Genomic DNA, 22,485 nt, shown 5'->3' with positions numbered 1-22,485 from the left:
GACAAAATATCTCATTTGCCACATGTTTGCTCACTCAATTAAGCTACCCCAGCCTTTTAGCAGTTGCCTTATGTCGTCTTCATAACTCAACATTGCTACATTACTTGGTTTGAGTCAGATTTGCTTTCTGACCAAGTTAACTGATTTAAAGCATTTTTGATTTCTAACTATACCTTGTGATTGTAAAAATGCCCATTGATGGAGAACCTGTGTCGTTTAATGCGTTGATTTTCACCCAGCGTGCGACATTTTGATCTGCGCTGTATCAAAGAGCTGGCATCACTTTTTGTTCGCATGAGCTGTGGAACTTCATCTTCTGAATTGTTGGTTTCAGAGTCTGCAGTGAAAGCAAGGACTAAACTGTGGCTAATACTGAAGCAAAAAACAGCTCAACAGCTTACTTACATTGCACAGATTTTAAGAAGGATTGACAAAATAAGCCATAAAAACTTTAATAAAGGTAAGACCGAAGGGCCTATGGTAACATGTTTGTTCTTGGTTCAAATTCCCAAAGACTCAAGCACATAATGTAACATTTCAGGGGTGATATTGTGTGAGTGTTACATTTGCTTTCAGCTAAGACACTACACTTAACTGCCTATTCTGGTGGACATAACCATTTCTGTGGCATTGCACAAAGAACAACAGGGGAGTTCTCTCCTGGCCAATATTCATCCATCACAAAGAAACATTTACCTAGTCATTACATCATCGCTGTCTACGGGACAATGATGTCTATGCATTGGCTACTGCGTTCCCAATAGTACAAATGTGGCTATACACAAATGCCAGGCAATTAAAGAGAATCTAAGCATCATATATTTTCATTCAATGGCATTACCATCACGGAATTCTCCACTATGACCATCCTGAGGGTTTTTAGTGACCAGAAACTGAACGGGACCAGCCATATAAATATCATATCTGGAAGAGCAGATCTCAGTCTGCGAATTCTGTGATGGGCACCTCTTATCTTCCCAGCACTTGTTCCACCCAACCCCCATCCAAGTTTTGTCAGGACTGTGATGGAACACACTCCACTTGCCTGGATGAGTGCAACCCTAAAAGCACCCAAGAAACTTTACATCAGCCTGGAGGAAGGGCACTTGATTGGCACCACATCCACAAATATTCAATCCCTTCACTACCTAAGCACAGAGGCAACAGTGTGTACCACCTACCAAAGGTACTGCAGTAACTCACTAAGATCACCAACATCAACTTCCAAAACCACAATCACTCCTGCCTTGACCTCTGACTAGTTGGATAATCCTTTTAAAGAGCTGTCATAGGTACAATGAACTGATATTTTCCTCCCTCTCTCTTTGTTATATTATTCTACAATAAATTGCTTTAAAAATGGTTCTAAAGATTCAAAACTACATCTCACCAATTGGTTCTAATAAGCAACTCCACTGTTTCTTGTTTTTGGTGCAAGGTGGTGGTGCAGGGTAATATAACTTGACTAGCGGTCCAGAAGCCCAGGCCAATGTTTCAGGCACATGGTTTTGAATCCCACCATGGTAGCTGGTGAAATTTGAATTCAATGAAATTTAGAATAGAAAGCTGGCCCAATGGTCACCATGTAACCACCATCAGTTTTGTAAATATAATTTGGTTTACTAATATTCTTTAGGGAAGGAAACCTGCCGTGCTTACCTGCATGTGATTCTAGACCCCTAGACATGCGGCTGACACTTAACTGCTCTCTGGGAAATTAAGGATGGTCGATAAATGCTGGTCTGGCCAGAGACATCCACATCCCATGAACCAATTAAAAAAAGGATAAGTATGGAATTGAACTCGTGGTGTGTTTCCTTCAATAAAAAATGAATAATATCCTTGAAAACTCCTCCAAAATTCATGATTTACAGCATCTGATAGCAGATATGTGAGAACATCTCATTTCTGGAAGTCATGCAATAGCTTAGAAAAAAACAGCTATTCTTCCATCATCATCATTGAGTCAAAACCCTGGAATCTCCTCCTAGCAACATCATCTGAGCACCTTCATACTGCAGCAGTTCAAGCAACTAAACACCATCACCGCAAGGATAATTTGGGATGTGCGAGAAATGCTGACTAAGCCAGAGTCACCAACATTCTGTGAATCAATTTTTAAAAATGTCAATTTAAATTTAATCAGATCACAGTCAGGCAGGACATCAACAGTTAAGCCACTTCCACTGTAAATTCCTCCAGGGGAATAAAACCGCAATTAAAAGTGGAGGGAATTTTTACTATATTCTCCAAGGTTTGTGCCAGTCAACTTTCCGGCAATAAAAACTGAACGAGAAATAAACTGAATGAGAAATAATGAAAGCATAATTGTGAAATTCTGTAATAGCGTGAACAAAAACAGAAATTGTTGGAAAGGCATAGCAAGTCTGCCAACATCTGTGAAGAGAAATCAGAGTTAATGTTTCAGGTCTGGTGACGCTTCCTCAGAACTGATGGTAGGTAGGAAAATACAGAATCATAGAATCCCTACAGTGTGGAAACAGGCCATTCAGCCCAACAAGTCCGCACGACTCCTCTGAAGAGCATCCGACCCAGACCCACTCCCCCACATCTAACCCAAATATTCCTGGGCACTATGAGCAATTTAGCATAGCTAATTCACTTACCCTGCACATCCTTGGACTCTGGGAGGAAACCCACACAGACATGGGGAGAATGTGCAAACTCCACTCAGACAGTCGCCTGAGGGTGGAATTGAACCCAGGTCCCTGGTGCTGTGAGGCAGCAGTGCTAAGCACTGAGCCACCATGCCGCCCTCAGTTTGTATGCAGAGGATAGGGTGAGGGAGGGGGTAAGGAGTAAACAATGGGTGGAGATAGACCCCAAAGAGAGAGAAGAGCAGTTGGACAGACAAAGGAGTAGGTAACAATCTGGCTAGGAGAGTGAATAGCTGTTAATGGAGTCTTCAGGTAGCTAACAAGTGATAGTGTGTAATGGTAGGCTGTGTGACAACAAGGCCTGGTGTGTGGGGATATTGGAGAGTTCAGGCCCTCAAATTATTGAACTCGATATTGGCGATAATGGGAACTGCAGATGCTGGAGAATCCAAGATAACAAAGTGTGAAGCTGGATGAGCACAGCAGGACAAGCAGCATCTCAGGAGCACAATTGGGTCTGGAGGGCTGCAGGGTCCCCAAGTGGAAAGTGAAATGTTGTTCTTCCAGCTTGTGCTGGGCTTCGCTGGAACACCACAATAAACCCGAGACAAGGATGTTGGCCAGGGATCAGGGTGCTGTGTTAAGGGCCCAAACCATACCTTCCAGGTGAAGGAGAACTTTACCTGCACTTCAAACAATCTAGTCGACTGCATTCACTGCTCACAATGTGGTCTCCTCTACATTGGGAAAACGAAGCACAGACTGGATGACCGCTTCGCAGAACATCTACATTCTGCTCGCAACAAAGACCCTGAGCTTCCTATTGCCAGCCACTTTAACACACCACCCTGTTCCCTGGCCAATATCTCTGCCTCAGGCTTGATGCAGTGTTCCAGCCAAGCTCAATGCAGGCTGGAAGAATAACATTTCATTTTCCACTTGGGGACCCAGCAGTCCTCCAGACCCAATGTTGAGTTCAATAATTTTTGGCCCTTAACTCTCTCGTGTCCTAGCCTCCTTCCCCACACACCAGGCCTTGGTTTCTCATAGCCTGCCATTACACACTACGTGAGATGACAAGGTGTAGAGCTGGAGGAACACAGCAGGCCAAGCAGCATCAGAGGAGCAGGAAAGCTGACGTTTTGGGTCTAGACCCTTCTTCAGAAATCTCATTACACACCACCTACCTATTGTTCACCACCAACAGCCTCCATTAACAGCAATTCACCCTCCCAGGCAGATCATTATCAATTCCCTTGTCTGTCCAACTGTACTTCTCTCTCTCTTTGGGGTGTGTTCCTATCATTTACTCCTGACTCCCTCGCCCACCTATCCTCTGCATTTTCCTTGCTCCCATCAGTTCTGAGGAAGGGTCACTGTACCCAAAACATTAAGTCCGATTTTTTCTTCACAGATGCTGCTAGAGCTGCTGAGCTTTTCCAGCAACTTCTGTTTTTGTTCCTGAATTACATCATCTGCAGGTCTTTTGGTTTTTAAAATATTAATACATACCTGATGCAATGAAAATAAAGATTCCCTTTTCTTTGCACATTATTGCCCCATCTGCAGCTTCACCTACCTGCAATGCTGCTGCTACTCATATTTTGTGGCAGGTCATCCTTACTTGTTGATTCTTTTGCAGCTTCGGGTGAGCTGTTATTTGCCAAGGTCTGAGGTGTTCCTTTCCTATAAAAAGTTCATATTAAAAAGCTCAGATCAACAAATCATTAAGATAAAGTTTTGAACAAAATGAACATAATTGAAGGTGTAACATTGATGGAATCACAGTCACGTTACAATTTACACAAGATAAATTCACTTGTCAATCAAGAAAATTGGGAGTGGAATACTTTTGTGTGAATAGCAATAAATATCAGAAGCCAAATATTTCACAGCCACTATTATGATATTCCTGCTGGTGTTTAGTTTCTCAAAAGAAAAAGCAAGTTTCCACAGTATAGAGAAATGTTTTGAAGAAGATTTTTAATAATGGGAGTGAGATTGATCACAAGTTACATTGCAGAACATTTTTAACAGACAAAAATTAAACTCATTCCAAATGAAAAAAGATTTGTTGGCCTTCATCAACCATTTGAATAGATATCCATCCAGCGCATTCAGTAAAGATACGTGCAAAATGCTACAGGATATTTGAGAGCTGCTGGCTGTTTTGAGTGGAAAATCATGTTATTACTGAAGATGCAGTACTCACAAAATTGCAAATGTGGGTATTAAGGTTTGGAACCTGAGCTTTGTCCCTGTTTTTAGGAATAGGCACAGATGGGGGATTAAACAGAGGAAAATTGGGACAGTCGTGTCCCAAAGTCTCAGCATTCAGATTTCTTTGAATATTGGAATAGTAACAAAAAACATTTTGGCCAACATTTACAAAAGTTTATATCTGCTCATTCCATTTACACCATAAGACTACATTTCAGTGGAAGCAGTGTGGACTAGCAAATCACTTTGGAATTGGTATGAAAGAAATTACTGAGATGCCTATAGGAGCACTGAATTACTGTGTGTTGTGAATCAGAAAAACCATCAGATCAGGACAGCATACAGCTCTCATAGCCCAGATTCAATAACTTTTGCTGCCCAAAACGTGCCATTCTGCATCATCAATGACAATATTTAAATAAGGTTCAGGTAATTCTCAATGTTGTGTTTGTTCATGGGATGTAGGTGTCATTGACAAGATGCCTCCCTAATTGCCCTTTTAGAAGATGTAACATAATGCAACCATCCATGTGATTTAGGTATACCATCAGTGCAATTAGGGAGGGATTTCCAGGGTTTTGACCCAGGGCCAGTAAAGAAATGGCTATATAATTCCTGTGTGACATCAAGTTTCTTCAATATTGTTGGAGTTGCATTCATTCGGGCATTTGGAGACCGTTCCATCAGACTCCTGGCTTCTGCCTTGGAGATCGTGATTGTGCTTTGGGAAAATTGAGGTGACTTTACTGTTACAGAATTCCCAGCCTCTGAACTGCCCTTGTCTTCACTGTATTTATATGTGGTTTCCTGATCCTTTTTCTGATCAATGGGGATTCTTGTGCATGTTTATACTGGGCATTCAGCAATGGTAATGTCACTGAACGTCAAGGGAGCTGGATTGTTGGAAATGCTCATTGTATGGCACTTGTGGTTGACTGACTTTATTTGCTACTTACCTGCCCAAATCTGGATGTTATCTAGGTCTTGTTGCATATGAACATGGATGACATCAGAGCCTATGGAGTCATGAACAGTACTGAACATTGTGCTGAGGAACTCACTACAATGAGGCATTGCTGCACCAACGTACTTTGGCTAAGATAATTGACCTCTAATAGCCACAACCATTTTTCTTCATGCTTTGGAATGAATTCAGACAGCAGAATTTTGTTTTCCAATTCCTACTGACTTCAGTTTTACTAGATTTCCGATATCCAGAGCAGTCGCAATCACCTTACTATTCAAATCGAGTGGACTATAAAGAAACAATAATTGTCTTAAATTCTAACTGATGAAAACAATTGAAAGACGTTGAGTATTCTTCCTTGGTAATACCAGGTCTTTTAAACATGCATGAGCAGTAACATGGTATATATGACCATTTGTAACATGTTCTGTGGTGTCTTGAGGTGATAGGTGCGATAAAAACTGAAGTACTTTTTTTTCTTTGACAAAGCACATTAAAACAAAGTAACAATTGCTCTGACTTGGAAATTTCTTCTCTTGTTCAAAGCAAATTCATTAGAAATATATCACGTTTTTAGCAATTCATTTTTTCTAGAATTTACCTGTACTAGCTGCATGTGAATACATAATTCAGTATGTTGTGTAGTGAATGAAGATGTAAAAGTCATCAGACACTAGTTCGATTCCATGTATGAGTTCACAGCTTCCCCCACTTTAATATTTCTGGGCAAGTGTTAACAGATGATGGGAACATAAGTGGAACCATAAAACTGATATTTGTGAGAGAGGTATCAATAATCAGCTCAAATTTTATTAAGTATAGGAATACATTTTTAATTTGCTCCCTTGGAAAAGCCTCAATGGCACAAGTTGATTTTCCATGACCTAATTTAGAAAAGTAGGCAGATTACATCAATGCCAAGATGGAGAGGATTGTGGCCAATGGCAACCACTTGCCTGTATTTTTATCACTTGATACCACAAATATACAGCTGCATTTGAGTTAAAACATAACAGAAATGAAACTGAAATAAACCCACAAATGTGATCCTTACATCCCCACAGGTTGAGAAATAAAACCAACACAATACCACATTTATCCCATTAAATCAGATCGCAAGGCTGTTATACTCTTTTAAACACTTTTACAAGCTCTGTACATAGAACAAAGTGTGGAGCTGGAGGAACACAGCAGGACAAGCAGCATCAGAGGAGCGGGCAAGTTGACGTTTTGGGTCTGTACCCTTTTTGCTATCTCAGTGATTTATAACCCCACTGCGAATTGAGCATCTGCAGTTCTTGGTATCTAAGCTGTATAGGTTGTGTTTTGCCCAAAAATGTACTACTAAATCTGAAATGTAATAAGATGCTATTTGCAGAGTTCTGACTGTAGTAAGACAAAGCCAGTAAATGTATACTGTGCAGCAGACAGACTCATTGACTTTTGGAGTGCTGCATGCATTACATAAATTTTTACACTGGCTTCCAAAAGCCAGAGCCCAGAAAGCTAGGCTGGAATCTATTCTATCTGGTCTTTCAGAGCCAGTGGTTAACATTTGGCATTATGCATTGGATGTGATTGCAGATATTGAGTATTTTCCTGACATTATGATTTGATACATATTATCATCACGTCAAGAATGGGAAAACTTTGTATCAAATAGTTGCCATCATGAATGCCTGACAAATGTTGGATGTTTGTAACCCTACTGCATTCTTGACGACCACTATTGTTCTGTTATGGCTGCTGCTGGTGATTTAGAATTTAAAATGATTCTTGTGGATCCTTAAGTGATCAATTCACTTTGGCTGATAATTTTGAGCTTTTCATTAAAAATATTTTCAATGTCTGCAGGTTTCCTGGACACAGCTGGCCATGCTTGGTGCTTGTAGAAGTTATGATTTCCTTGCTCCTCGATGTGTCAAAATCCCTGACAAAGGTGGATAATCTGGTAGGATAAAGGGGTTATTAATAGTGCCAGGAGCTGCATAATCTGCAGTGAAATCACCCCTTTCCATCAAAACTGTACATTAAATGTAACAAATTATGCTTGTTGCATAACTGACTTCCCACAAATAAAACGCCTCTTTATGGCTCACTTGCACAAGCCGGTCTGCAGTCCTGATCGTAGCAGTTTGGAGCCTGAGAAACACATACGTTCATTATCATCGTGCATCTGAAGTCTTATTGGTCTTCTCAGTCCCCAGGATATATTCAAAAGGCCCTCGATGATCAGCTGTGCTTCATCCTAAAGCAAAGAGAATCAAAAAACAGTCATCAGAAAACTGAGTATGATCCCTACCCTATAAATCAACTATTGAAAACAAGACATCCTACAGGTTTGAATTGACCGTGCATTCTTACCAGGGGGAAAAGGCTCTCATGATAGTTTTGAGGTGTTTAACACAACAATCACTGAACCAGGGTTCAAGATGAAGAAAACACAGATGCAACGGTGGATAGGCTTTCACGAGTTGATGAGAGAACATGCCAATGAAAAACGTAAAATATACCTAGAGGTCATAGAGGAATAGAATTGCACAATGTGAAAACAAATCCTGTGGTCCACCTTGTCCATGCTGACCACATATCCTAAATTCATCTAGTCCTATTTGCCAGTATTTGGCCTATGACCTTCTAAACCTTTCCTATTCATGTACACATCAGATGCCTTTTAAATGTTATAACTGTACCAGCCTCCACCACCTCCTCTGGCAGCTCATTCCATACATGTACCACCCCCTGGGTTTAAACATTGCCCCTTAGGTCCCTTTTAAATCTTTCCCCTCTCACCTCAAACCTATGGTCTCTCGATGGTTTATGTTACCAATTTGTTTTGTGAGGAACTTTATGTCTTCTTTGTTGTCTCAATGAGTTGCCTGTAGGATACTCTCAAATTACAGGATCATTGGAAACTGTAACAGCAGTTTGCTGCCATGCTGCACTTCAATGTAATGCAATGTCCAAAGCTTTTCAGTGTTGCCACCAAGCAGAATTTGCCTTTCAAGCCTCACCAGGGAATCTTAGAGCAGTAGAGCAAAAGCTTGGTCAAGACGTAGGTTTTAAGGACCATTTTAAAAGAGGAAAGGAAGGCATGGAGGTTTAAGGATGTTAACGAGGGGTTAACGAGGGAATTCCGGAGTTCAGAACTCAGGCAGAAGAAGTTGCTGCCAACAACAAAACCACCACTTAATCTATTCTAGTGGTACCTGAGGGGTAAATGTTGACCGGGCACTGGGAAAATGCCCTCTCTACTTTGAAAAGTACCACAGGACAGGACATTGGACAATTGCCTCAACTTGATTTGACTTTTCATTCAAATATAAAGAACACAGTTTAAAAAAAAGACATTAAAGTTATCTGAAACAAAAACAGAAGTTGCTGGCAAATCTCAGCAGGTCTGTGGAGAGAATTCTAAGTAAATGTTTCGGGTCCAGTGATCCTTTGCTGAAAGCTGTCAGCTGTAATGAAATGATCTAAGCCTGAAGGGCAGGCTGAACCCAGAATCTCTGACTCAGACAGGAAAATGTCACCAGTTGGGCTAGGTTGACATACAGCTGGACACATGATTTCCCCCAAAGATAACATCCAGTACAACCAACCCCACAAATGTGTTTAGTTCACCAAACAGAAAGCAATTGTTACAAAGCTTCAATCTATGCAAGTCCCAGCCTGGGTCGATCCCTCTTCCATCCCTCTCGCCCACTGCTGCTGAGTCAGATATTCCTTCCTGTTTTCATAAACCTGATTAGAGGAAACTAACAAAATGAACCAGATTGGTGAGTGAACCACCCACATCATCCACAACCCAAGCTACAAATCTACTCAAGAACCTTGGAAACAAAACGAAATGAAGTTACATAATAAGATTAATTCTGACAGCGATGGAGAGCAGTGGTGATGCCTGATCATTGTCACTTGGATCTTTTAGTGACAACTAACGTATCAACAAGGAGTAGGCCATTCAGCCCTTCAAGCCTGCTCCAACTATTCAATATGGTCATTTATCTGATTGTAACTCCTAATCCACACTCCTGCCGACCCCTAATAATCTTTCAACCCCTTGCTTCACAAGAATCTACCAACAAAAAAAAACTCAAAGAACTGCTGAACTTGAAACAAAAGCAGAAATTGCTGAGAAATGCAGCATGTTTCGCAGCGTCTGTGGAGAAATAGCAGAGTTAACATTTTGGGTAAAGTGACCCTTGTCTGAACAGTTCTGAAGGAAGATCGCTGGACCTGAAATATTAAGTCTGCTTTCTCTCCACAGCTGACTACCAGACTTGCTAAGAATCTACCTATCTCTGCTTTAAGTATCTTAAAAGACTCTGTTAGTACTGCTTTCTCAGGAGGAGACTTCTAAGGACTCATGTTGCTCTAACAGAAAAGTTCAATTAATCTCAGTTTTAAATGATGGATCCCCTATTTTTAAACAGTGCCCCCTCCCACTACATTCTGCGATAAAAGGAAACATCCTCTGCACATTTACTCTGACAAAACCCTCAGGGTTTCAAAGTTTCGATCAAGAGACCTCTTACTCTTCTAAACTCCAGGAGAAACAAAGATAACAAAGTGTGAAGCTGGATGAACACAGAATGCCAAGCAGCATCTCAGGAGCACAAAAGCTGACGTTTCGGGCCTAGACCCTTCATCAGAGAGCTCTCTGATGAAGGGTCTAGGCCCGAACTGTAAGCTTTTGTGCTCCTGAGATGCTGCTGGGCCTGCTGTGTCCATCCAGCTACACACCTTGTTATCTTGGAGTCTCCAGCATCTGCAGTTCCCATTATCCATGAGAAACAAATCTAGCTTGTCCAACCTTTCCCCATGAAACAACCTGCTCATTCCAGCTCTCAGGCTGGTAAACAGTCTGTGAACTTTCTCCAAGAAGAATTTATATCCTTCCTTAAATACTGTGAGAAATACCACGCGCTGTACATGATAGACCTGTTGAGTTTCTGCAGCAATTTCTGTTTTTCAGTCAGATCTCCAGCATTTGCAGTACTTTGCTTTTTCTATTACTTTCATATTTATTTGTGCGTTACCAGCAAATGTGGCAAACACGCCCTCCGTCCCTTATGTCGCTTATTTCAATTGTGAACGGGTGAAGTCCCAGCTCTAATTGCTCAGACATGTCATGTTACATGTGCATATTTGAACCTGGTGTCAATAATGTGTAAAATCTAGGTTTCAAATCTGCCAGAGTTAATTGTGTTTGGATGACATAATAAAAACTGAAAGAACTTCAGATGCTTTAAATCAAAAACAACAGAAATTGTGAGAAAATCTCAGCAGGTCTAGCAGCATTTACGGAGAGAAATCAGAGTTAACGTTTCGGGTCCAGTTACCCTTCCTCAGAACTGCAAGTGGAAGCTTCTAGTACTGAGGAAGGGTCATTCGACCTGAAACGTTAAACTCTGATTTCTCTCCGCAGATGCTGACGGACCTGCTGAGCTTTTCCAGTCATTTCTGTTTTTGCTGGATGATGTAATTTTACTTTACACGAATACCTCTGAGTCTGCAGCATTTTATGTCAACAGCACATTACTGACAAAGGAAATCCTGATCAAACTGTCCTCTTCAAACGTTTATGCACTTTTCAAAGAGGAATTCTAGCCAATGAATCACAGCCATTCTGGTTACAGACCACTTGCACTGAGAGAAGCCAACATCTCAAGAAAGAATTACAGGGTAGACCATTCTGTTTCTATAACCACAGGAGCTCTGTTCCACTCACATTCGTGCCACGTGTTGGCTGCTTACACTTTGGAACAGAGGCTTTTCATTGCATCCAGAAATAGATCAAAATGCTGGACAGCCACCAGCTCCTGATAAACCCTGGAACCTCTCCACTCCCGTGCCTGTGATACTTGGAAGAACACTGGGACCACAAAACAGAGCGGCCAGTACAACATAATACAACATAGTCTTACAGCTCAGCTTACAAGATGTTATTTTGTATAGGATCAGTGAATGGCACATTGGGAACTGCATCCCTGAATTTTCAACATCCCTTTCCAGCAGACAGAAAATGGAGGCAGCCATAAGTGCCAGGTGGTGAGATGGGCTGTTTAATCTTGTCTGAAACTTCATTCCATTTCTTTGGCAAAATACTATGACTTGAGCTGTCTTCAACACCTGTGTCTCACTTAATACATTTAAAGGCATGCACAGGGTTGGGCTTTTGCAGGGTCATGGAGAATTTGAAGATTTCTAAAAGTAGAAAATGTGATCTGATTCCAGGGTTCTTGTCCAGATCCCCACAATGCCAAATTTGTGCTGGCATGGGAGACCATTCCCAACACAATTTGCATCCTTGTAGGGAGAAGGCTTCTCGCACCCCCTGAATTTTTTGTGACGTTAGATCAGCTTCTCGAGGGCACGTAGTTCACAGACCTCCAGTAGAGGAATCATGAATCACAGTCTGGAGAAATGAATCTTTGGAAAGATAACTTAAAAAAGGTCCTGACCATTCTCCCCATTCCAACTCATGACACTTCCCGCTGCAATGGCCTCTCAATGCCAACTCAACCCACACCCACCCTAATGGCCCCTCAGTGGTGGGTTGGGACAAGAGTAGGCCATTCAGCCTAACAAGCTTGCTCTGCTACTTAACATGACCATGGCTGATTAAATGCTTCAATGCCTTTTTCGCACACCATGCTCAGAAACCTTTGCATCACTAATAATCAGAAATCTATCAATCTCTACCTTAAACACACTCAAAGACTGAGCTTTCATGGCACCCTGTGGTAGAGAATTCCAAAGGTTCACCATCCTCTGAGTTAAAAAAAATCCCCATTTCAGTTCTAAGTGGTATCTCCCCTATTTTTATATTGGTCCCCTTGTGTCAACTTTTCATCTTACCTAAATATACCCTGTCTAGTCCTCCAAGTATTTTGTAGGCTTCAATGAAATCACCTCTCAGTCTTCAGAACTGTAAACAATTCTGTTCTGAGAAAGGGTCACTGGACCCGGATGTTAACTCAGAAATGTTTCTTCACAGACGCTGCCAGACCTGCTGAGCTTTCCCTGCAACTTTTGTTTTTGTTTGAGCAATACAGACCCAGTTTGTCCAAACCCTTCAAAGGATAATCCTGCCATCCTGGGAATCTTTGGGGAGAAATCAGAGTTCATGTTTTGGGTCTGGTGACCCTTCCTCAGAACACTAATGAACTGTTGTTGCACTCCCTCTGTGGTAACAACATCTTTTCTGTGGTAAGATGACCAAACCTGCACACTGTGCTCCAGCTGTGATCTAACCAAGGTTCTATACAACTGAAGTAAGACTTTGCTATTCCTGTACTTATATCCTCTTGTGATAAAAGGTAACATTCCAGAAGCCTCCCCAATAGCTTGCTGCACTTGCGCATGTTAGCTTTCAGTGATTTTCTGTGAAAGACACTCAGGTCTCTTTTTACATCTACACTTCCAACTTCTTACCATGTAAGAAATTAATTTGGTTGGGGGGGCATGTGTTGGCATAGATGGGGCATAGGGAGAGAATGGAGGGTAGGGGGTGACAGCCAAAGTCATAATATTTCATCAAAGAAGTGGGATGAAGTTTCAGAGAAGATTAAACAGCCCACCTCACCACCTGTGGCTACCTCCACTTTGTATCTGCTCAAAAGGACATGCAGGGATGCAGTTCCCAATATGTGCATTCACTGATCCTAAAGTTAGGCTGAGAAGGGTGGAGTGATTCACTTCTGGAGTTCCTGAAATGAGCGTCTACTCATCTAACAACTAGGACAAAATGAATCCATTCTAATCTCAGACACAATCATCTCTGTTCCATATCACTGATTTCTTGGTAATTTTTAACCATGATTCAATGCAGAAGTGGTCTATAGTTAAAGTGTGATTTCACTGTACGGGATTTAGACACAGGCTTCAGGTACTTTCCTCTACTGACCTTGTACCTTGACTACAATGAGTTTTATAATCTCTATAATTACTCAGTCTGCATGAATTTACTGACACTGCTCTAGTGTGCCTGAGCACAGCTTCACATGTTCACTTTGTTTTGGACACCTGAGTACCATAGCAAATGCCAGACAGTCCATGTGAATGGCTGAAGCAATATCCAGCTGCAGAATTAAATAACTTACACAGCCAGGATTTTCACCAAGGATGGGTATGGTTTAGAACACCCACCTCATGGGGAGCAAAATGCCCTGTCAGGCATAGTTTTAGTGTGGGAAGGGAAGGGGTTAATGAGATAGAGTCAAGATAACATCCTCCTCAATGAACATCAAAGACAAAGACTCCATAATTTCGCTTTTGTTTATTTGTTGGCTGACAAACTTCTCAATTTCCTGACAAAAATCTCAAACTACTTAAAATTTAGAGGAAAATTCAAACTCATCCATCACTGAATTATTCCAACATTTTCGCCACCAAGCAGGATGCTGGGATTTATATTTCATCAAACATCAGAAATGATGTCCTGTATGCTTTTGGAGGTCTCAGCTATATATATTTAAGTTATATATATTTAAGAGGCTCCTGTAATCTTAAAAAAAACCATAGGATGAGAAGTTTGAATTTCTGATGGGTAATTTGCAGGGCCCTCTGTGAAAGTCTCTGACTCTGAGCTAAAATCAGAAGCTTTGGAAAGTCTGGTGACTAAGTAGTTATTCAGGAAATGTTAGATAAAGAAATCCTATTCTAACTCCTGGTCAACAGACCAGGCATGTACCACTGAACTCTGCATAGTCTCCCTCTGACTTTTCCCTTCATTCTACTTCTAATGCAACCAGACTAGCCTGTGGCCCATCTATCCACCCCATTACTTCAGCCTCACTGCCTTGCCTACCTGTCACCTCAACTGCTTAGTCTGCCCACTCTACTTAGTCACTCACTCGTCCGTTCATTAACATTCACAGGGAACATTTAAACTTACGTTATGGTAGCGAGTGCCATAAAAAGGAATGGGGAGAGAAGGTTTTCTCTTCAAAGTTACAGTGCTTCTATGAAACTCTTTGTGTAATGGTATTTTTTTTAGATTAGATTCTGTACAGGGTGGAAACAGGACCTTTGACCCAACAAGTCCACACCGCCCCTTGAAGCATCCCACCCTGACCCATCCCGCTATAAGTGACACCCCTGAACACTACAGGCAATTTAGCATGGCCAATCCACCTAGCCTGCACATCTTTGGACTGTGGGAGGAAACTGGAGCACCCGGAGGAAACTCACGCAGACACGGGGAGAATGTGCAAACTCCACACAGACAGTTGCCCGAGGGTGGAATCGAACCTGGGTCCCTGGTGCTGTGAGGCTGCAGTGCTAACCACTGAGCCACTGTGCCATCCCAGTAAATCAAGTAAAACCTCTGTTAATTTACAGTACAAAAGAATCTGCAGGCTTCACCATTCCAGAGGGAACAGAACAACAAAATTGGGATTCAAATGTCATTCTTACAAGTCAAATTCTAAACAAAAGCTGTAAACTGTAACAGTCTTCACGGTCCAGTCTGTCCAAGATAATGCTCCTCCATGCTTGTACATAGACTCATTACCAGTGTTTTATGTGTCATGTTTTCTCAGTTTTCTCCGGTTAATCGGTAATAAGATACCACTCTCTTTCACTCAAGAATACTTTGCAATTGGCTCTTTTTCAGTTTTGATTTTAACCAAGTTCACTCGAGGTGTAATAGCTATGTGCCAAAAAAGGGTTTTTGCTAGCGATTGACCATTAATGGTTTTTAGGCAGAAGTGAGATATGCCCTCTTCCCCTTAGTTGTAACAGCACCCACTTTAAACTGATTATGAATTTTTAAGTATTGAAGATGATCTACATTATATACAGGAATTCACCCAAAGAAATCTGACAGTGGCTGGTTCCTTCCTTACTCTGTCCCTCTGGAGATGTTGAAATTCTATTGGGATATGTTTTAGAGCTTCTGGTAGTGTACGTATAGCTTTTATTCACAAGTACACTTTGTGATGTGGAGATCAAACTCATAATTAAAGGATTACTTTACAGCAACACTTGATACTGCCCTCAAACAACAGCCTTCAGTACAAGTCACTAGTTAGGAGTATAAAACTATTTCTAATACCGCCCTCCCTAAACCAGGTGTACTGGGGCCAGCTAAAGGCCATTTGCATGCTGGTTGGAACCAGTTTAGCTCCGTACTCACTGTAGCTCAATACTGGAACCTTCCTCATCGACGTCTGAACTGCACACTGCATCAATCCACCTTTGGCTTCCTTCCAGCGTTCACTCCCTTAACTTCCACCTCTCCTTTAGATAGTGACAAGGCGGTAATGTTATTTGCCCATGGCTGAGAATGTGGTTACCAGGGCCAGGAGAGTTCAAGTCCAAGGGTCAAAACGCTTCCCAGTTCCTTTGAAGTTTTAGCCGCGAGGGTCTCAGTTCCATGTGCCACCACAGGAGGCACAGCTGACAACATAGATGGAAAAGCTGTGCACTATACTGACACAGGGAAAGACTTACACATTGGGGTCTCTTTTGTACTGCAGTTTGCTTGCAACATAAGCAAGAAACGTGAAACAAACCAACACACACGTGTAGGAAGCATGCTAACTTTCTTCACTGCACAGCAGACACCTGCTGGGCAACTGCAAGACAGTCTCTGATAGCCATGATGGAGCAAATTATTGCAGATGCTGGAATCTATACAGAAAACCCAAAATGCTGGAAATCACAGTGGGCCAGGCTGTGTCTAAGGAGACGCAGCATGCTAATGTTTTGAGTCTAGGTGACTCCTCATCAGAGCTGACAAGAAGTGTGGATGGGGCAGCATTTATGCAACACTGGGGTTGCGGGGGTGGAGTACTGAGGGAGAAAGGGTATTGATAGTTCAGATTGAGTGATCGGAATGTGAGAAGGGCAGAACAATGGTGTGTCTAATTGTCAGACTGGAAAGAACAGATTGTGCCATTGGGAGTTAGTAGGAACTGCTGATGCTGGAGAATCTGAGATAACAAGGTGTAGAACTGGATGAACACAGCAGGCCAAGCAGCATCAGAGGAACAGGAAGGCTGACATTTCGGATCCAGACCCGAAACGTCAGCTTTCCTGCCCCTCTGATGCTGCTTGGCCTGCTGTGTTCATCCAGCTCCATGCCTTGTTATCTTAGATTGTCCCAATGGGATGGGGGGAGGAGAGAGGGAGCATGGACACAGAGAATGCAACAAGTAAAGCTAAAAGAAAGAAAAGGAGTGGGAGTGGGTACACAATCTGAAGATATTAAACTCAAGATTAAGTCCAGAAGGTTGTTAAGTGCACAGTCTGAAGATGAGATGTTGTTCTTCCTGGAGGATGAATGTTGGAGGGACTGGGGAAGCAGCATGCCTTGGCCAGGAAGAAGGTCCAGAGAAAACACAGGCCAGCAAAATTGTGCATCTTCTCAGTTCACTCTCGTCTTCGGTTAGCACTGCTGTCACATGGCGCCAGGGACCCGGGTTCAATTCTACCCTCAGGCGACTGCCTGTGTGGAGTTTGCACATTCTCCCTGCGTCTGTGTGGGTTTCCTCCAGGTGCTCCGGTTTCCTCCCACAGTCCAAAGATGTTCAGGTTGGGTCTGGGTGGGATGTTCTTTAGAGGGTCAATGAAGACTTGATGGGCCAAATGGTCTGCTCAGTAGGATAATAAATGAGGCGGACACTGCCAAGCCAGAGTGGGATTCCTGAACATCACTAGAAGACATTTAGCACAGAGTTGACCACCATGGTGTGGACTCTAGTCTGATGAGACTGAAGACTGCCAGTAGATTTTCTGCTTAATGTCTTGGGTCATGGGGGGTCCTTGAGAGAGTTCTTTGGCAAAGGAGCACAAAAATCCACTCCAGATTTTGCCAACTGCATTCCACCATTCTGAGGTCACAGCAGTAGAGAGCTTTACAAGCTGCTGCTGCAGAATCAGATACCTCTGCAGGAATGGACAGGGAGCAGATGCTGCTGTCTGCCTCTCTGTGAATGGTGTACCATAATTCAGACTTACTTAATTATTTCACATTGGGGCACTTTTATATAAAATCGCTGTTAAAGGTCAGACATCCTAGGGTGTAACAGAACCTGTAGCCTCTTATAAAGGTAAGTTTTTCTTGAAAATGTATGTCTTATCTGTATAAATAGACCAGATTTATTTATAGCTTCTATTCTTGTGGACTCCTTTCATTCTGACTGGCAGGGTGGCACATTCAGATGGGCTGTTCCACTTAGATGAATGATTGAGAGTTGCTAAATAAATCGAGTAGGACAGGTCATCAGAGAACATCATGGTTTCAGTAAGGTGAGTTATTGGTTATTAGGAATATTGAGTTTGTACAGAAAAATGCTGATTAATCTCTTGAAATCATTAATCAATAAAACTGATTGATGAAAACATCGAGTTAAGAGTTAAATACATCTACCTTTTATCCAAAAAGACTGAACTTTTCTTTTGACCTGTAAGTGTTTTCAGCCATTGTGTGGATATGCTTTGCACTGGTGGTTTATTTTTACAAATTTTATTTACTTTAAATGCATTTAAACAATGCTCATTTTAATGTGTACTCTTCATTTATAAGATCAGAAAACCAGGTGAGAGATTCCACTGAGATATTCTGAATGTATCGCTGGACCTCAGGCTGTGCAATTAGCTGTGTTTGTTGTGTTTGTATCTTCTCTATTGTGGTGCACCTTTACACCTCATTTATCATTTGACGTCACATTGAAGTCAAACTCTGGTTGTTGAGCAACAGCTGAGATCGATGTGCCAAAATCTCACCCAGGTCAGAGGAAAAGTTGTATTATTTCTGTGCTGCAGAAACAGATCATGATACTGTCTGGTACCTTGGCACTGAACTAAATTTTATAGAGTTGTACAGCACAGAAGATGCCCTTTGGCTGATTGAGTCTGCGCTAACAAAAGAAAAGTCATCTACCTACACTTATCGCACTTTCCAGCATTTGGCCCATCACCTTTAACATTATGACATTTAAAGCGCTCATCTACGTAACTTTTTACAGGTTCTGAGGCTTCCTGCTGCTACTACCCTCCCAGGCAGTACATCCCAGATTCTCACCATCCTGTGGGTGAAAACAAAACTTCCCTTTTTTAACCATCATATTCTGAAGTCACACAACACCGGGTGACCGTCCAACAGTCCTTTCGCTGCTCCGAAAATTTCAAATAAACCCGTTGGACTATAGCCTGGTGCCATGTGACTTCTGACATTGTCCAATCCTGTCCAACACAGGCACATCCACATCACAACTTACCATCATATTGGCTTTCAGTTTGCTTACAGATTAAGAAGAGACAAGTTTTGCTTGAGAAATTTAACTTTGTTAAAACAAAACAAAATCAAAGGAATACCCAATGATTAACCTTCAGTGGCTTTCTTAATTGTTTTGTCAGTAAAATGTGTTTTTTTTAAACCTGGAGCTGGTGTGCTTGATCACCACCTTTGTGCCCTCCAACATGGTGCGCTTGGCCAGCTTCCTTGGCAGTGGTAGGCACACAGAGATCTGGATGTCCCAGGGCTGATGGTGCTGTGCTTGTTGTAATGGGCCCAGATGGGAAGCCTCCCCCATGATATGCTCAAACATTTCACTGAGGAATGCGCTGATGATGCTCATGGCCTTAGTAGAGAGGCTGGTGTCAGGGTGAACCTGCTCCATCAGTTTGTAGATGTGGACAGAGTAACTTTTCTTTCGTAAACTTTCTCCTCTTATAGAGTCATACAGCAGGGAAATGGCCCCTTCAGTACAACCAGCCCGTTGCTGATCATAATCCTAAACTAAACTAGTCCCGCCTGCCTGCTCCTGGCCCATATCCCTCTGAACATTTCTTATTCATGTAATTATTCAAATGTCGTTTCAACACTGTGTCTGTACCCACATCCACACCTTGTCTGGAACCATGTAAAATAAAACCTTTGTACCTTTTTTAAGTCTTCCTCCTTTTACCTTAAAAAAATAGGCTCCCTAAGTCTTGAAATCTCCCACCAAAAGGGAAAGACACCTTACCTATACCCATCTGATTTTATAAATCTCTATAAGGTTATCCCTCGTATCTCCTACGCTGCAGTGAGAAAGGCGATTGCCTATCCAGCCTCTCCCCACAACTTAAACCCTTCATTCCCAGTAACATCCTGGTAAATCTGTTCTGAATCCTCTCCTTTCCTTGCTGCTGTTTGCTGGTGTCTCTTCACTGCTTTCCTACAGCCCTTCTTGGCAACTTGTCCTTTCTTTTCCTCAACCATGATGACGATCAATAACCTCAGAAAGTGAATGACACTTGGTGCTAAAAGCTGGCCAGAAAAACAGGGTGCCTGTTCAAAGAAGTGGGCTTTCCATTTTGAATCATCATCTGATATCCCAGGATGTTAGTCAAAGTTGTTGAAAACCTACAGTGAGAGAGAATCGCATGAAGGCAAGGAAAGAGAATTTGTAAAGAAAAGTTGGAAAGCAGACTAATATGCCAAGCAATACTCAAATCATGTTCCTTAAAACAATTGTTCATATTTTTAAAAAATGCATCTCACAGGAGAACGAGCATTACAGATTTTTAAATTTTTTAACACACAGTTTTGAAATTCTACCATTTCACTTCAATATGTACAATGTGGCTAAATCATGAATCCTGTCCTCAACTTAAAGTAAGAAGCCCACTGGCAACATGGGCTCACTTCTGAAATTTCAGACCAGGTGAATCCAGGATCTCAAGTTGGGATGGGTTGAAATAGGAAGTCAGTTTGTTCTACAAAATGCAACAATGGACGGTGCTACACAATTACAAACATTTATTTCTCATGTTGTATAAGAAAGCGGAAAGTCATCCAACAGCTCAACTATAGCACAATGAATAACACATTTGGGAACTGAAAAATGAAAGGAAGGCGGGGTATATGTAGGGAAGGGAAAATGATACAACACACAAGAAATGCAGCAGGTCTGGCAGCATCTGTGGAGAGAAATCAGAGTCAACATTTTGGGTCAAGTGACCCTGCTTCAGAACTGGTTCTCATGAAAGGTCACTGGACCTGAAATGTTGACTCTGTTTCACAGATGCTGCCAGGCCTGCTGAGTTCTTCCAGAAATTTCTGTTTTTGTTTCTGATTTCTACTATCTGCAGTTCATTGTTTTGTTTTAGGATACGATGCAGATTGTATTCTATACGAGTGAAGGACAATGTGGTCAATGTAAGCTGCTTGGCACCTTTAGAGTGGTTAAGATATTTGTTTCCTAATTACAGCGACCATGTATGGCATCAGTAATCTGCTACCTACAGCAGCTGAATAGGATTGCTAATTATTAATTCTGATGAAATAACAAAACTTTCATTGTGAAGCATTTTTGAAATAAAACACTTTTCAGATAAATATTGAACTGCAATTCAGGAGTGTAAATTGTATTCACGTGCAGTCACCTGAAAAATGTGAAGTAAAAGTTTAACAGGAAACCCTCCCCTGAATAACTGAACTTTACAGATGACTAGAATCTCCAAAGCCATCAGGTTATGCTCTACACTTTTTAATATTGTCACAGTTCAGTCTCAAATCACTGTACAACAACATGGTAAAATAGAAATTAGACACTACCATCTGGTTTTCTGAGAGGTTTCACTCATTAACCATGGTCTGATCACATGGACATTGGATGCACAGGAGTGACTGAAGTGGAAAACTGTAGGGAAGCACAATTTGAGAGAAAATGGGATGGAGTCAATTCAAGTGAACAATAGGGAACAAAGGCTGTGCAGACCTAGGGAAAACCTCAAATCCTAGCCTACTGTCGAAGAGATGAAAAGGAAGCCAGGAAGTAAAACCAATCATCCTACTGGAAGTTGTGAACAGGTGTGAGAAGTTTCAAGTAGTACAACACTCAACAATGGAAAATGAGATCAGACTGAAGACCAGGTCTTTCAGTATCATCATAACAGACAGGAACAGGAACAGAAGTGGGTACTCTTCCAATCAACAAGACCATAGATGGTCTTCACTCTCTACTCCATTTTCCTACATCATCTTCATATTTCTTCATTACCTTTAGTTTCAATTATCCATCACCCTCGATTCTGAATCTGCTCAATCACTGAGCTCGCTGGGATAGCGAATTTCAAAGATTCATTACCACCTCAGTGATGAGATGTTTCACCACGGTTTGGATATTATAACTCTAATTTCTATGCCCTCCTCATATCGTTCACACCAAACTACACACTTCCACACCCTCATGGCCCCTCATACACTGTATCCCAAACTGTACACTTCCACACCTCCACAGCTCTTTATACAGTCTACACTAAACTCTATCCTTCTACACCTCCCTGGCCCCTCATACACCCTACACCAAACTATACCATTCCACACTCTCATGGCCCCATATATACTCTGCGCCCATTCACACACCATACACTGTGCATTGACCCATGAACCTTGTACAATGTGTTTTCAAAAAAAATGTTTTTTTTGAAGAAAAACATTCATTCATGTAAATCAATTTGGGCAATAAAAATGTCAAGTCTGAAACTGGAAGCATGTGAAGCCTCAATCTTATGTAAATAAACATTGCAAAATTAACAGAATAGATCAGAGAGCCAGAGCGATTAAGCAGGAAATGTTTTCTCTGAGAGCAGCTATTACACCACTCCAATGGGTCTGGACAATCAGGCCCCATTCTCTCTCAATGAAGAAAAAATTCTGAGTTAATGTTTTGGTCTGGA

General features: G+C 41.7%; 2 protein-coding genes across 14 annotated transcripts in view; one reads left to right on the top strand and one right to left on the bottom strand.

Annotated features, from left to right (window-relative positions):
• Positions 1–22,485, bottom strand: part of rassf4a (Ras association domain family member 4a) — a 199,285-nt gene that overhangs the window by 14,374 nt on the left and 162,426 nt on the right. For all 11 annotated transcript variants that reach the window (XM_059640308.1, XM_059640315.1, XM_048563390.2 and 8 more), the window contains 3 exons: positions 7,905–8,053; positions 4,198–4,304; positions 174–337 (listed from right to left, as the gene is read on the bottom strand). In XM_059640308.1, coding sequence (XP_059496291.1) covers positions 174–337; positions 4,198–4,304; positions 7,905–8,053 — 420 coding nt within the window. The remainder of the gene's footprint in view (positions 1–173; positions 338–4,197; positions 4,305–7,904; positions 8,054–22,485) is intronic.
• The window catches only part of LOC125467491 (uncharacterized), a 52,365-nt gene that overhangs the window by 26,992 nt on the left and 2,888 nt on the right, over positions 1–22,485 (top strand). Inside the window, exons 2-3 of one of the 3 annotated variants that reach the window (XR_009443005.1) lie at positions 335–460; positions 5,820–6,125. Coding sequence is in view for 2 of the 3 variants with exons in the window: in XM_059640317.1 (XP_059496300.1) it covers positions 7,660–7,756 (97 nt within the window). In the remaining variant the exon portion in view is untranslated. Of the gene's footprint in view, positions 1–334; positions 461–5,819; positions 6,126–7,659; positions 7,757–22,485 lie in introns of those variants that run through there. The other 2 variants (XM_059640318.1, XM_059640317.1) reach the window with 2 other exon arrangements.

This window comes from Stegostoma tigrinum, chromosome 37, assembly GCF_030684315.1.
Source record: "Stegostoma tigrinum isolate sSteTig4 chromosome 37, sSteTig4.hap1, whole genome shotgun sequence".
NCBI classification, from domain to species: domain Eukaryota; kingdom Metazoa; phylum Chordata; class Chondrichthyes; order Orectolobiformes; family Stegostomatidae; genus Stegostoma; species Stegostoma tigrinum.
The sequence above is the reverse complement of the archived record's forward strand: the minus strand, read 5'-3'. Positions and strand labels throughout refer to the sequence as shown.